Here is a 14,947-nt window from a genome sequence, read left to right on the forward strand (position 1 = left end):
TTGGATTGATGTTGCTTTGTTTAAATAAATTCTGTTATAATTTTAAGAGAGCAGTTGTTTGTGATTACTGGTGTATTTGCATTGTGATATAAGCTGGGTGCGAAGGCTTTGTGTACGGATTTCACGCCTTCAATTTATTAAATATAATTATTCATTACTAATAATATTAGTAATTAAATAACTAATTTGAGACTGATTTGAGTGATATTTTGGTTATATTTACCTGATTACAGGTTGGTGCCCCAAAACGAGATTAAACATAGTTTAATGATATTTTATTTATATTATTAATAATTAAGTATAATTATTAAAGAATATAACCAAAGTTGACTTGATACAACCCCAACAACACCAAACAACACAAATCAGAATTTAAGTTAATATAACCATTAAATGAATCTGAATTTTAGTATCTATTCAGTTCTTTATCTTTTGTTTACAATTTAAACAAACCAGTTAAATGTGTTCAATATTAATTATTATTTACCCTTCTAATTTAATTGTTTCCTGTGAACACTACACTATAAAACCAGAATGCAGAGTGCATCACTATGAAATAAACAGCCTACATTAAATACATGTCACCATTCAAACATTCTGAACAGATAATTACCAAAGAACACAGCACACTTACCAAAGGTATCTCTGCTGTCTTCCTTTCATTGAATTCAGCCTGAAAGTGTCTCAGCCTCTCACCTCACTCCTGCTCTCACACACACCGCTGACACTCCTGTCTGTCAGTTAGAGCCACTCAGCAGGTTTACACACCTGGCTCACAAAGGTTACCTGATTTCCTGACCTGCTCAGTGCTGCTCTCCAGTGTTCAATACAAACTTTAAATAAAGGCTGACAACAGAGATAACCTGATAAGTAATAATAAAGCTGATTAACCTTTAAACACAAAGTAAATAAAAGCATATTAATATTTTCATTTTCTGTTTGTCCTTAGATTTTAACAAAACAAAGACTGATTTAAAAAAATCCCCCAGACACCAAACATTTGTTATATGGAAAATAACTTTTTTGTGTGTTTTTTTCATTAAGAAAATTATCATCATGTAATCAAACTGGCATTTAAAGAGTCAAAAATCCTGATAATTATTCAATATTTGATCGTTTTGATCAGGACTGAAGTTGATCAAAAGATTTAACCCAAAAAAGCAGAAAAAAAATTAATCTGTACTATTTTTATAGCAGTTTTTGGAAGTGAACATATTTGTCCTTAATGACTCAAGAGGGGAGTACATTTTCAATCTGATGCTACACAAAAACTAATAATGCATCAAAGTCAATATTTTGTAGGCTGACAACAGAGATAACCTGATAAGTAATAATAAAGCTGATTAACCTTTAAACACAAAGTAAATAAAAGCATATTAATATTTTCATTTTCTGTTTGTCCTTAGATTTTAACAAAACAAAGACTGATTTTAAAAAATCCCCCAGACACCAAACATTTGTTATATGGAAAATATATTTTTTTTTTCATAAATAATAACAGTGATCAAGTAATTAAATTGGCATCTAAAGGCTTAAAATCCTCAAAATGATTGAATGTTTGGTAGTTTTGAGCAGGGCTGAAGTTGGTTAAGAGATTAATGCAGAAAAAAGCAACAAAAAAAGAAATCTGTTCTATCTTCATCGCAGATTTTTGGAAGTGGACATTTTTGTCCTTAATGACTTAAGAGGGTAGTAAATTAAACTGATGCCTGAGGGTTTAAAGTGTGTCTTATACAGCAGATTTGATGGTAATAACAGCTTATTTCAAGGACCTTCATATAAAGTGTTACCCAAGAAGAACTTAGACTGAGGTTCTGTCTGTGTTTAAACAAATGTCATGAAACACTTTAACCAGAGCTGTCTCAGTGCTGCGGTTTGGTCCAAAACCTGACTGGAAGACATCCAAACAGTTGTTCAATATCAAGAAGTTATTTAACTTCTGAAACACAGCTTTGTCTATCATTTGACCTAACAGAGGAAGATTTGATATAGGCCTGTAATTATTCATTATTGTCTAGATTGTTCTTTTCTAGTAGTGGCTTGATGACTGCTGTTTTCAGGGCCTGTGGGAGGACACCTGAGAGACAAGTTTACCATTTGTAACAGATCTGGAGCCATGACTCCTCCTCCTGCTGCCAATATCAAGACAGCAGGAGGAGGACTTTAATTTTTTAATTGTCACTTGTTTTTTATTGGTGAGATCAGAACAATACAGACATTAAAGAAGGGGGTCCATTGTTTTTCTGTAATGTAGAACATTTAACCCCCATTACCACCCCCACCCCCCATTATCACACGCCCCAACCATGAAACAGACCAGCTGGACAGAGTGAACAGAGTCAGCTGATCTTCAGTCAGCAGTGTTTCTCAGACTGACAGACGACACAGAGACACTGAAGAACCAGGAGACCAGAACATAAACCCAGGATAGAGAGGTTCAGTGAATGTGGTGTTGAAGGTGTGGAGGTGGATCAGTGTGTCAGAGGAGACTCTGTAGAAGGACAGAGAGCCAGCAGGACAGTCCACATACACTGCTACTCTGTGAGAGACAGAGGAGGAGGAAGAGGAGGAGGAGGAGGAGGAAGAGGAAGAGGAAGAGGAAGAGGAGGAGGAGGAGGAGATCTCTGTTCTTCTGTTATTGTGCCTGACAGAGTAACCTTCATCAGAGCAGATCAGACTCCAGGACTGATCATTATATCCAAACACACATTCATTCATGCCTCCTCTCCTCCTGATTCCTCTGTAACTCACTGATACATAAACCTTTCCTCTCCACTCGACCTCCCAGTAACAGCGACCAGTCAGACCAGTCCTACACAGCAGCTGAATACACCAGTTATCAAATCTGCCTGTCTAACTAGTTTTAAACTGTGTTTCTGAAGTCATGGAGACCATTTCTTTTCCATCAATCTAGGCTCTACAACATACATGTTTTTGTTTTAATTGAAATTTAACTGGACTGGATGAACAGATCGAAATCTGAAGAAACAGATGACATCTCAGTCCTTGTGAGTTTTTCTCTGCTTGTCTAAGGCGTAGGCCACGCCGTCCCGACCTCACCTGGACACCTCGCGGCCTGCAGCTGACTTGTGTATTGTTGTTGGATGTTCCTGCTGGCCTGTACTATGGTGATCGTGGACTTTGCTGTGTGCCTTACTGTCTGCACAGCCAGAAGACGAGGAGGAGAGCTAGCTTATGTCTCTAAAGATATTCTGTTTCTATTTCATCACTGAATTCACATCTGGATGTTTTTGAGGAGAGAACTTGATGTTGGAGACTCTGCATATTTACATGTTTATGAAAATGAACGTCAAATCAAAAATGATTTCTGCTGTTTTTAAAGTTGATGAGCTCCACGAGCTCGACTACGAGCAGCCGGCCAGCAGCCAACATCAAAATGTGAAATGTCACAAAAACTGCATGTTGTAAAATATACATTTCTGTTGGATGTGATGAATGGTGATTTTCTATTCACTGGATTATCACTTTTATTTCAGTTTACATTTTTTATTTCATATTTAAACTCTCATGAGTTTCCATCACCCTCACTTTTATCATCACTTTGTGTTACTTCCAGCCCTCATCCTGTTGTAGTTTGAAAGGTTTAATCATAACAGAAACACAATCTGGACAGCAGCAGGCACAAACCAATAGTTATCTAACCTCTGAATTTAGCCAAGTCATAAGATCATGTTCTGATACACAAGACACACACACACACACACACATACACACACACACACACACACACACACACACACACACACACACACACACACACACACACACACACACACACACACACATACACACACTCTTTCCTGTTAAGAGACCAGTTGTCTGTCCAGGAAACTTCTAGGAAATGGTCTTCATATAACACACATGTTGTAATTGCTCAGTGTGTTGATTGCCCATAAAAGGATGATTGGGATGTTATAAAAGTTCCGGTTGAGCGAGGACGCTGGCGTGTATGTCGCCGCATCACGATCCGTGACAGAAATCGTGTTTCTTTTGTGCTATCTATGCTTCTCCCTCCTACTTATCCTCTACTAACAGTCTGCAAACAGGTCGACTTTGCTGCTGCTTTCAGTTTGTGTAAACTGACAGCTACTCACCATCTATGACGATCAGCTGTTAGCGCTAGCCGCTGATCAGCTGTTAGCTTCTCGCACCGCTATCAGGATATCCTCACCAGTCTGTGATCACTGGACCCTCGCCTGCCTTATTGGTGGACCGTCCTTCTTCGTCGGCCACGTCGGCTCCCTACCTGGCTTGGACCCATCGCCCTGCGCCACCTGTTGGCTACCGCTGGCTGCCGCTTTCCACTACTCTGGCTCGGCTGCTGGCGGTGAAGAGGCCTGCCTGACAACCAGACTGCCGGCTGCTGCTCTCCTGCTCAGATTGTGTCCAATATATAAACATAAAATAAAAATTAAAAATAAAAGTCCGCCACATACATATTGCATCAGCGCCGTCTCGCCTTCATTATCCCGGACGGACCTCAGAGGACCGGACTTATACACTAATGTAATCACTGATGTAGAGTTAAACATTAGACTAACACAAAGACCATAGAGCCTCCAGTTTTCATTAATATATTTCAATATCTTGCATTTATCATCAATTGTGATTTTTAGTTTTAATAAAGAGTGCACAGAGACATGGCGATGGCTTCACACATTTCACCTCCTCCATACTCAGCACATCTTCATCAGCTGCATGTATTTATTCTGTAAATAATTCAAGTGTGGACATTAAGTCGGGGCATCTCTGACACGATCATTAAGCCATATATTTGCTCATAATTAGTCACAGTGCAGACGGAGATGCCCACGAAAATATGTGGCCAACAATTCAAAGTTTTTGTTGGTTGATCAAACCTTTGATTAATAATATGATAGAGTGAGGGAGAATGCTGACTGACGTGTCCTCTCTGCCACTATATGAAGAAATCAGTGTGGGTCCTGTAAACATGTAAACATTGCAGATATACTCGTGCGTAATGATGAACGGTGGATGTTTTGGCACATAGGACAGCGTGAATGCAGCAGCGACGTGGTGTCATTCTCTGAATTTTCTTCAGTTCGTGATCCTCCTGCTGCAGCAAACTACCGATATGTCCATTTTATCCTTCACTTCATTCACAAGTTCCTTTGTTTCTGGGTCAGAAAGTTTCGTTTCTTCGTCTAAACTTCGGTTTTCGTGATCCAACGTTGGAAACCTTTGATCTGCCCCCTTGTTTGTATGCATTTTCATTCACAAGCTGCTTTGCATTGACCGTTTATGGTTGAATGTGGGCGTGTAGAGGGCGGAACACGGGACTAATCTACGTGCGCACATTTCCAGGTGGATGGTGATTTATAAAGGGAACATTGCGTGCAGGTGTGCGTACGAACGGTTTTATAACTCTGAATCATTTTGTGCGCACGCCATTTCCGGGTTTTTGGCACACGTACATTTTTAGTATGAATTTTACGCACTCTTTTATAAATGAGACCCCTGGTCATTTTTAAAAAACCTCCTCAAACACCATCTGTTCACCAAAGCATTCAGCCTCATCTAACACTCCCCTCAGCTGATCACCCACTCCCTTTCTCCTTCATTTGTTTGTCTAGTGTTTCTATCCTTTCTCTTCTCTGTTTGTGTCCTTGTGTTTCATGAAAGGCGCTATATAAATCTAAGTTATTGTTTTTCACTTCTCCGAGAGAAATAAACAAATCCTCTGTTCACAAGCCATAGTCTCTGTCTGATTGTTCAAGAGCATTTACTCTTCTACACTACAACATGTGCTGCTGTGTTCTGATGAAGAGAAATGAAAACACACTCACACTTCCTCAGACCAGGCTTCAGTCTGTGCAGTCCACTATGGTCCAACCTGGAGGAAGAAACCAGATCAGAATCTATTTCATACATCTTCATTTAAATCCAGCATCAGACAAGAAGCAGAGTTCATCATTCAGAAACAGTGAGACAGCTTCTGTGTGTCTGTCTGTACCTCAGTGTCTCCAGTCTGCAGTGTGGATCCTCCAGTCCAGCAGACAGCAGCTTCTCTCCTCGTTCTCCTGGATGATTGTAGCTCAGGTCCAGATGTCTCAGGGGGGAGGAGCTTAGAGCTGAGGCCAGAGACGCACAACCTTCTTCTGTGATCAGACAACCTGACAGACTACACACACACACACACACACACACACACACACACACACACACACACACACACACACACACACATATAAACACCAACACACGCACACACACACACACACACACACACACACACACACACACACACACACACACACACACACATGAAAAAACCAACACACACACACACACGCACACAGACACGCACACACACACACACACACACACACACACACGCACACACACACACAGACACAACATGCTTAACATCCATTGGTCCATTCTTCTCTGTTTTACCAGTAACATCCCGTCATAACCATGCAGCTGAACAGAATAGACTTCATAATCTGATACTAATCAATTTTTACTCTGGTGACAAATAGTGAAGGTAAGACAGAGCGTGAGATAAACACACAGACTGCTTTGACATCAGCAGTGATGTAGAAACAGTTCTGAACTGTTTCATCTGAAATAAAGATTCTTTAGTTCTTTATGTTCCAAACATTATCCATGGTTTGTTTGTTGGTGGGGAAAGAACTTCATATTTAACTTTCTTTATTCCAGTCCAGCTTCCTCAGACTAAAAGACTGAGAGCTATAGAACGAGCTCAGAGCTTTACAGCTTTCATGTGGAAACATACAGGAAAACTTTAAACCACCACCATGGCCCATTTAATAAATAATTCATCAAGAAAATGTGATCTTAAAGGACAAATCTGGATCAGCAGCACACTAACCTGAGAGTGTCCAGTCTACAGAGTGGACTCTTTAATCCAGTAGACAGCAGCTTCACTCCTGAATCCTGCAAGTTGTTGATGCTCAGGTCCAGCTCTCTCAGACTAGAGGACTGGGAGCTGAGGACTGAGGACAGAGCTTCACAGCTTCTCTCTGAGAGGTTACAACCACTCAGCCTGAAGAGGATTCAGAAGAACACAAATGAAATCAATTACAAACTATAGTTGTTATTTCTGAATAAAGAGAACTACATTTGAACTGGATAGTTATGTGAGCACGTACAGAGCTTTGTTTGAAGCTTTGATCACAGGCAGCAGCCTCAGAAGAGCCTCCTCTGAAGCAGAGTATTTCTTCAGGTCAAACACGTCCAGATCTTTTTCTGATGACAGTAAGATGAAGACCAGAGCTGACCACTGAGCAGGAGACAGTTTATCTGTAGAGAGACGTCCTGATCTCAGGGACTGTTGGATCTCCTCCACTAGAGAACGATCATTCAGTTCATTCAGACAGTGGAACAGATTGATGCTTTTCTCTGCAGACAGATCCTCACTGATCTTCTCCTTGATGTACTTGACTGTTTCCTGATTAGTCTTTGAGCCACTTCCTGTGTGTGTCAGCAGACCTCGTGTGAGATTCTGATTGGTCTCTAAAGAAAGACCTAGGAGGAAGCGGAGGAACAAGTCCAGGTGTCCATTAGGACTCTGTAAGGCTTGGTCCACAGCACTCTGATATAAATGTGTTGGGTCAGGTTTTTCAATGTATACTTTAGACCACCAGGATGTTGTTTGTTCTTCTGACATCAGATTGACTCCAGAGTTGATGAAGGTCAGATGGACATGAAGAGCAGCCAGAAACTCCTGAACACTCAGATGTATGAAGCAGAACACCTTGTCCTGGTACAGTCCTCTCTCCTCTTTAAAGATCTGTGTGAACACTCCTGAGTACACTGAGGCTGCTCTGATATCGATGTCACACTCTGTCAGGTCTGAGTCATAGAAGATCAGGTTTCCTTTCTGCAGCTGCTCAAAAGCCAGTTTTCCCAGAGACTTAATCATCTTCCTGCTCTTTTTATTCCAGTGTGGATCTGTCTCAGCTCCTCCATCATACTTGATGTTCTTCAGTTTGGACTGAACCACCAGGAAGTGGATGTACATCTCAGTCAGGGTCTTGGGCAGCTCTCCTCCCTCTCTGGTCTTCAGCACATCCTCCAGAACTGTAGCAGTGATCCAGCAGAAGACTGGGATGTGGCACATGATGTGGAGGCTTCTGGATGTCTTGATGTGGGAGATGATTCTGCTGGCCCGATCCTCATTTCTGAACCTCTTCCTGAAGTACTCCTCCTTCTGTGGGTCAGTGAACCCTCTGACCTCTGTCACCATGTCAACACACTCAGGAGGGATCTGATTGGCTGCTGCAGGTCTTGTAGTTATCCAGAAGTGAGCAGAGGGAAGCAGTTTCCCCCTGATGAGGTTAGTCAGCACTGTGGTGGACTCTGTGACATCAGTCAGGGTCTCGTTGTTTTTAAAGTCCAGAGGAAGTCGACACTCATCCAGACCGTCAAAGATGAACACAACCTGGAACTCTTCAAACCTGCAGATTCCTGCTTCTTTGGTTTCAGGAAAGAAGTGATGAACAAGTTCCACCAAGCTGAACTTTTTCTTCTTCAGCACATTCAGCTCGTGAATGTGCTGACCTCGTGTGAATGACCTCGTGTTCATCATTGACCTCTCCAGTCCCTCCCTCTGTGATGTAGAGCTCTGTGTAGATCTGGTTCAGAAGAGTTGGGTTTCCTGCTTTAGCAATCCCCTCAAACACACACTGGAACTTCTCCTTCAGGTTAGATTTGAGTTTACGCCGGCACTCTGCAGCGACTGTTCCTGAAAAATGAAAGAACTGAAATCAATGAACAGATCCTGATATAGATGACATGACTATCTGAGTTTGGAACTTTAAACCTCTTTGTTCTTTTTCTAAAATACTAAATCTGTTAAAATGTTCTTACTGCTCTGCAGACAGTCAGCCAGCTCCTCCTGCTTCATTCTCCTCAGGAAGTGCAGAGTGATCTTCAAAAATGCCTCTTTACAGCTTCTCCCCTGCTCTTCATCCTCACTCTGACTCTCTAAGCATTCTGGGTATTCTGGACTCAGACCCCTGTGGACTCTCTTCAGCTCGTTCTTCACAAAGGTGATGATGTTCTCCTCCAGCAGCTGGAACAGAAGGAGACACTGGATATTTAATATAAACTGGTAGAACTCAACATGTGTTTCATCTGTCAGTCTGAAGGTCAGCTGGTCTAAACAGAACAATAACTTAGAATTAAATTATTGTAATGGTAGTATATTAATTAACAGTGTGTTGAACACACCATAAAGATGGAGTCCAGGTCTGTTGGATTCTGCTGGTCTGGTTGATCTCTGTGAACGTTGGAGCTCTCCTGTTGAACTCTGTGACAGGACATATTACACAAGAAAACAACAGGATATATATAATGAAACTCTGAGCCAAGATATGAGTCTTTAAACAACAGAGACATAACAATTACTTTATTTTTAATTCTCACCTTCCATCAGGGGCTGCTACGTGCTACGTACTACAGGTGAGTGTATTGCATAATTTCCTGTTCTCCGCTGTATTGTGTTGTTCAGCGCTGATCGTTAGAGCTAAAAGCTAAAAGCTAAAAGCTTAATTGTTAATTTTGCCTAGTTTCTTACGACTGTTGTTTCCAACACACTGTATGTTCAGACAAACAGAAGTGATCGAAAAGCACTCTTTCTCTCTAGCGACAAACCTGCTTAAAAGTTTTGTTTATTTTAGCTACCTACTCTTAGCCTAGCTTAGCAGTTAGCTTTATTTACAATGGCTTTGTTTTCTGTCTTTCCCTCTCCTGCTCTCTCCTGCTCTACGTGTCAGATGTTAAGTTACTCCTCGTCCTCCTTTAGTGATAATCTAAGAAATGTAGTTTATTTTTAGCTTTGGAGGCGAGGGTGTCTGAGTTAGAGAGATGGCTCTGCACAGCTGAGTCAGAGTCATCGTATGCAGCAGTAGTTAGCCAGCCACCTGTAGCCGGTGCGGGCCGACATATTTTTTTAACAGTTTTTATCACTCTCCTCCAGGTGCAATAGAACGTATAGTTAACAAACGGCACATTACCCCTGAAGTAGCCACAACTCTTACATAACATCTTACAGAAATACCACCTTACCATCATCCTGTGAACAACTTGTTACCGATTTTAATTATAAACTGAGGACAGTGCTTGATGCCTGCTCTCCAATCACAACTAAGACAGTAAAAACAAAAAAGGTCGTTCCATGGAAAAACAATGCAACCAATGCACTTAAGAGAGACTGCAGACTGCAAAACAAAAATAGAAATTGAAAAAAAATATACTTGTAGAAGCAATAAAAGACTACAACAAAGCCATCCGAAAATCAAGGCAAGAATATTTCTCAAACCTGATAAACAGCACCAGACATCTTTTCAGGACAATAGATTCTCTGTTACACCCCACAACCAATAACAGCTCAGTGCTCTCAGGATCTTTAAAAAGAATAATAATTCTAGTCTTCTAACTTTCTTAGTCTTTTAACCCTCGACCAAGGCTGAATTTTTCTTCTTTTGAAAGCCTTGTTCTTAGTCTTTCACATCCAGTCTCAAGAACCTTTCAGCCAGTTCTAGTTGTTGTAGTTTGCCGCCCTCCTGGCCCATATTCTGAATTTCTATCTGAATTTGCAGAATTCTTATCAAATGTAGTCCTTAGCAGTGATAGAATAATTGTTGTAGGTGACTTCAATATCCACGTGGATGTTGATAATGATAACCTTAGCACAGCTTTCATGTCATTATTAGACTCTATTGGTTTCACCCAGGGTGTAAACGAACCTACTCATCGTTTTAACCACACCCTGGATCTTGTTTCAAAGATCATTTTTAATCAGATTGTTCCAGTTTAAACTGGCAGATGGATAATCAGTAATCAGGAGGCAGAGGTGAAGTTCTCCACAGTTCTCTCTGTTTCTATTAGAACAGTATCTCACTCAGAATACAGCCAACACTGTGTCTGTCCTCAAATTCTTCAGATTGATGAAATTAAAGTTAACAGAAGACGACTTAAACATAAACACAGCTAAGAAAGATTCTGTGGTTAGTAACTGAGATTTACAGATAGCAACATGCAGTAATACGATCGAGAGAGAGAGAGAGAGAGAGAGAGAGAGGGAGGAGAGAGAGAGAGAGAGAGAGAGAGAGAGAGAGAGAGAGAGAGAGAGAGAGAGAGAGAGAGAGAGAGAGAGAGAGAGAGAGGAGGGAGATATAGGAGCTCAAGGTGCCAGTTCCCCCAGTAGTCTAAGCCTATAGCAGCATAACTAGGAGCTGGTCTACAGCAGCGCCAGCCCTGACTATAAAATGTATAGTTACTTTTAAGTCTTTAAAATGGACGTGCAGAAGCAGACTCTCAGTGAATGAAATCTGATATTGTGGACAGTATGTCTGTTTGTTTTGGTCATCATTGGGAGTGAGGAAGGAGAGGACTTTCATTCTACCTGAGGGAAAAACAAAAATGTTCATTCATTAAAAATGCTTTAATTGGGGTGCTGGTGGCCTAGTGGTTAGTGTGTGTATCCCATGTAGGGAGACTGTAGCCCTCCAAGCGGGTGGCTCGGGTTCAAATCCAACCTGTGGCTCCTTTCCTGCATGTCATTCCCCATTCTCTCTCTCCTTGATTTCTGACTCTATCTACTGTCCCGTCTCTAAATAACGGAACAAAAAGCCCAAAAATAACTTTCCTCAGATTTCTCTCTTTTTAAGTTTTGGCCTATTATTTTGACTTTGTCTAAGAATATTTAGCTTCTTTCTAGTAGGGCTGTTTTTGCTTTAAAGTCATAAAGTCCATCACACTGTCGAATGGTTCTGTGTCAGGCAGGTTAAGTTCTGACAGGGTCGGGGAAATAGGGCGTAGGGAAGGACCCAAATGCAGAAAAAAATGGACTCACAGCTGCAATAAAATGATTCTTTTCCACATTTTACAGCCTTCAGGAAGGTCAGGGTTCAAGAACAAACACTTCAAAAGAAAAAACACAAGATAGAACCAAAGCACACAATGATCATGAAGTGGTGAGAAAACTAAATGAAGCTGATGAGGAAAATGAAGACAGGTGAGTAGAGTAGAAGGGAAGGTCTGGGCTATTGAAACCTAGAAGAGAAGGAGGTGAATTCTGAGGACCTCTGGTGGAGAAGTAGGAGAAACAGGAGAAAAGTACGAGTCCTGGGAGAGGTGAACATGGACTGAAGACTGAGAGTGATGTAAATGACTGAGGATGAAAGAGTGAGCCTACAGAAAAGCAGAACAGAGCTCTTTGTCAATTTCAGATCTCACCTTCCATCAGCAGGACGTCCATCTTTAAACTCAATAATGAGACCCTTAGACCGGTCACTCTTCATGGACACACAGCTGGGTCCAGGAGAGTCTGGTCTCTGTTCCTGCATCCTGATACAAAAAAACAACATTATTAGTTATGATGATGATGATGATGAAGGTGGAGTGATGTGAGTGCTGAGCTGTGACATGGATAAGAGTCATGGGCCCTTTCTGAATAGCCACAGTTCAGTAAACTCTCGTGGTAATTCAGTATGCATATTTTGGGTCCACCTCAGTATACTGAACATTTCAGTATGAATACTAACTTCCGGGTTTTATGCAGTATGGATCGGATGCGTGCTTTCAGGAAATGAATTGTATTTTACTCACAATGCTGTGCGAAATTAAACGTAAATCGTCACCTCACGTTCACCTCATAGACTGTAAATATTACTGGACGAACCCTGACCTGTCTGTGACATAGGCAGAAAATGAGTCCAATCGACGGCCGCATCCATATTGGATTTGCAGTCTCAACCTAACTTCGGATCAACCTAGCAACAGCAGTAAGGCGGGACCGGCAGGACTTAGCTCCGCCCATTCAGCTCGACGTTAGCAGTCCACTTGACAGCATAGCTAACAGCTAGGCTGCTATCATCAACTATTCCTGCTCGTCCTGAGAAAACTCTACAAACAGTAAGTTAACATTTAACTTTTCTACAACACAGTTAAAACGAATTATATTCAACCCAAATATTTAATTAAAGTCTTAAAACTACACTTTTTTAAATATACAATTATGTTTATTAGTTATTTGTCAGAGCAGTTAGACTTTGTCAGTGTTAGCAGAGAAATACATTAACAAAGTTTTATCCATAAACTGTAAATAAATATGAGACATCCAGAAGAAATCAATATTACAAAGCATACAGTTCATGTTGCTGTTCTGACAAAAAGAGGAATGTCTGTGTTTTATATTTATTGATGTCAACAGCGATGTGGGTGAACATGACAATTGAAAAATATTTATTTAGTATTTATTATAAGACATTTGTTTTCTATTGAACCCCGTGAAGTCATGGAGTCTGTGGACAGTGTCAGCTTCACACCAAAAACTTTAAGTATTAGAAAAAATAGTGTTTAAGACTGGCATCTATTATTATGAGTTGCAGCTACCTTGTTCAATATTATTCCTGCAGATGTGGCTAATAACAAAAAAACACCCTGAGCTGTCACATGTAGTTAACTGTACATTTTGTCTTGTCTGAGGCATTAATTGAACACCTTTGTATTTCTCCTATAGACACAGTGTGGATTATTGGTGACTGGTCCATCGAGGTGCCCAGAGAGCTGCAGAGACAGAGGAAGAAACCTGAGCCTCAACAACATCTGTATTTGTTGGTTCTTCTGGGGTGGACTTCAGTTGCTTCTCTTCAACAGCTCGCTGTGAGGGAGGTCTCCCCCGGATGGCCTGAGTGATGTCACCCACAGGCTGAGAGCTGAGACGGGTTTTAAGCCTCTTGACAAACCGTTACACCGCGCCCACCTGTCAAGCTGGTCAGCTACACGCCTTATTGTGAATAACTCTTATCCTTCATCAAATCAAAACTGATGAGTCATCAAAACATTCACCCCCCGTACAGTGTGTGTCCATCGAGACATGAGCTAATCACACCTATTTGTTTGTTTTGTACCAAGCTGTAAACATGTTCATCTCTGCTGTAAAAACAGACTTTTTTAATGTTGTTTTTCAGATTAAATAAATATTTATATATAAATGCACTCCTTTATGTCTACTTATGAGTATACATTTCAGATTTGAAATGACAAGACGTTAATGCTCAACTCAATAGCTAAGGAAAGGAAGTCTAATTTTACACAATTTTATTCTTTTGACATTTTTTTTTTACCAAATACTAATGTAGTTCATCTCTCAAAATGGGATGGAACAGAGTCATTGCAAAAATATGCCCTTAAACAAGAAGCCCCATTCTTAAATCAAGATACATGGAGAGTAAATAAGATCAATAACTTGTGAATAAAAACACAGTTAAAAATGATTGAGAAATGTAGTCTTCCCTGATCAATATCACATAATATCAACTTCTCTCATCTAAACTGGACAAAGGGTTTTAAAATGGGAAGAAAATGGTTTGATTGCAAGTTGTTTGGAGGAGATCTAGTTTTATTTGAACAGCATGAATACAGTCTTCCAAGGTGCAAACCCTCCTCCTCCTGAAGCCTGTGGAGCTCCTTGATGTACTGCTGTCTTATCTGCTGGCCATCTTCTCTCAGCAGAACTTCGACTGTTGAAAAGTCATTCTGAAGAAGCTTGAGCATGTGACATGGATCCAGGAGAACATATATTATAATTAACTATATTTATTATATTTATTATTAACATGAGGTCAGTACATGGCTGTATTCTTCAAACTATTTCTTGTACTTCTGGCTTTATATCTTATTTTCATTCCACATGTTATTTATATTTTATATTTCTACAGCTATATTCTTTGTAAGAGTTCAGTGAAAATTAATATGGTTATTAATATAGTTCTTAATGGTTACAGATGCTCTTACAAAGTGCATTTCTTTTTATTTATTAACAGTTTGCACAAATCTTAAGACACTACATCAACCATGTAACGTTAATGTCATCCTCTATAACCTACACAGCACATTAGGTTCAGTTCAGTTTATGTTACTGACGGATAAT

General features: G+C 40.4%; 2 protein-coding genes across 2 annotated transcripts in view; one reads left to right on the forward strand and one right to left on the reverse strand.

Annotated features, from left to right (window-relative positions):
• Positions 1-14,947, forward strand: part of LOC136181089 (NLR family CARD domain-containing protein 3-like) — a 119,177-nt gene that overhangs the window by 80,882 nt on the left and 23,348 nt on the right. The gene's annotated exons all lie outside the window — the stretch shown is intronic.
• Positions 5,938-8,770, reverse strand: LOC136181140 (NLR family CARD domain-containing protein 3-like). Its single transcript, XM_065961584.1, has 3 exons — positions 7,158-8,770; positions 6,878-7,051; positions 5,938-6,163 (listed from the first exon to the last, which is right to left on the reverse strand). Exons 1-3 carry the CDS (start codon positions 8,594-8,596, stop codon positions 5,953-5,955), a joined length of 1,824 nt encoding a protein of 607 aa, XP_065817656.1. The 5' UTR covers positions 8,597-8,770; the 3' UTR covers positions 5,938-5,952.

Source organism: Labrus bergylta, chromosome 2, assembly GCF_963930695.1.
Source record: "Labrus bergylta chromosome 2, fLabBer1.1, whole genome shotgun sequence".
NCBI classification, from domain to species: Eukaryota; Metazoa; Chordata; class Actinopteri; order Labriformes; family Labridae; genus Labrus; species Labrus bergylta.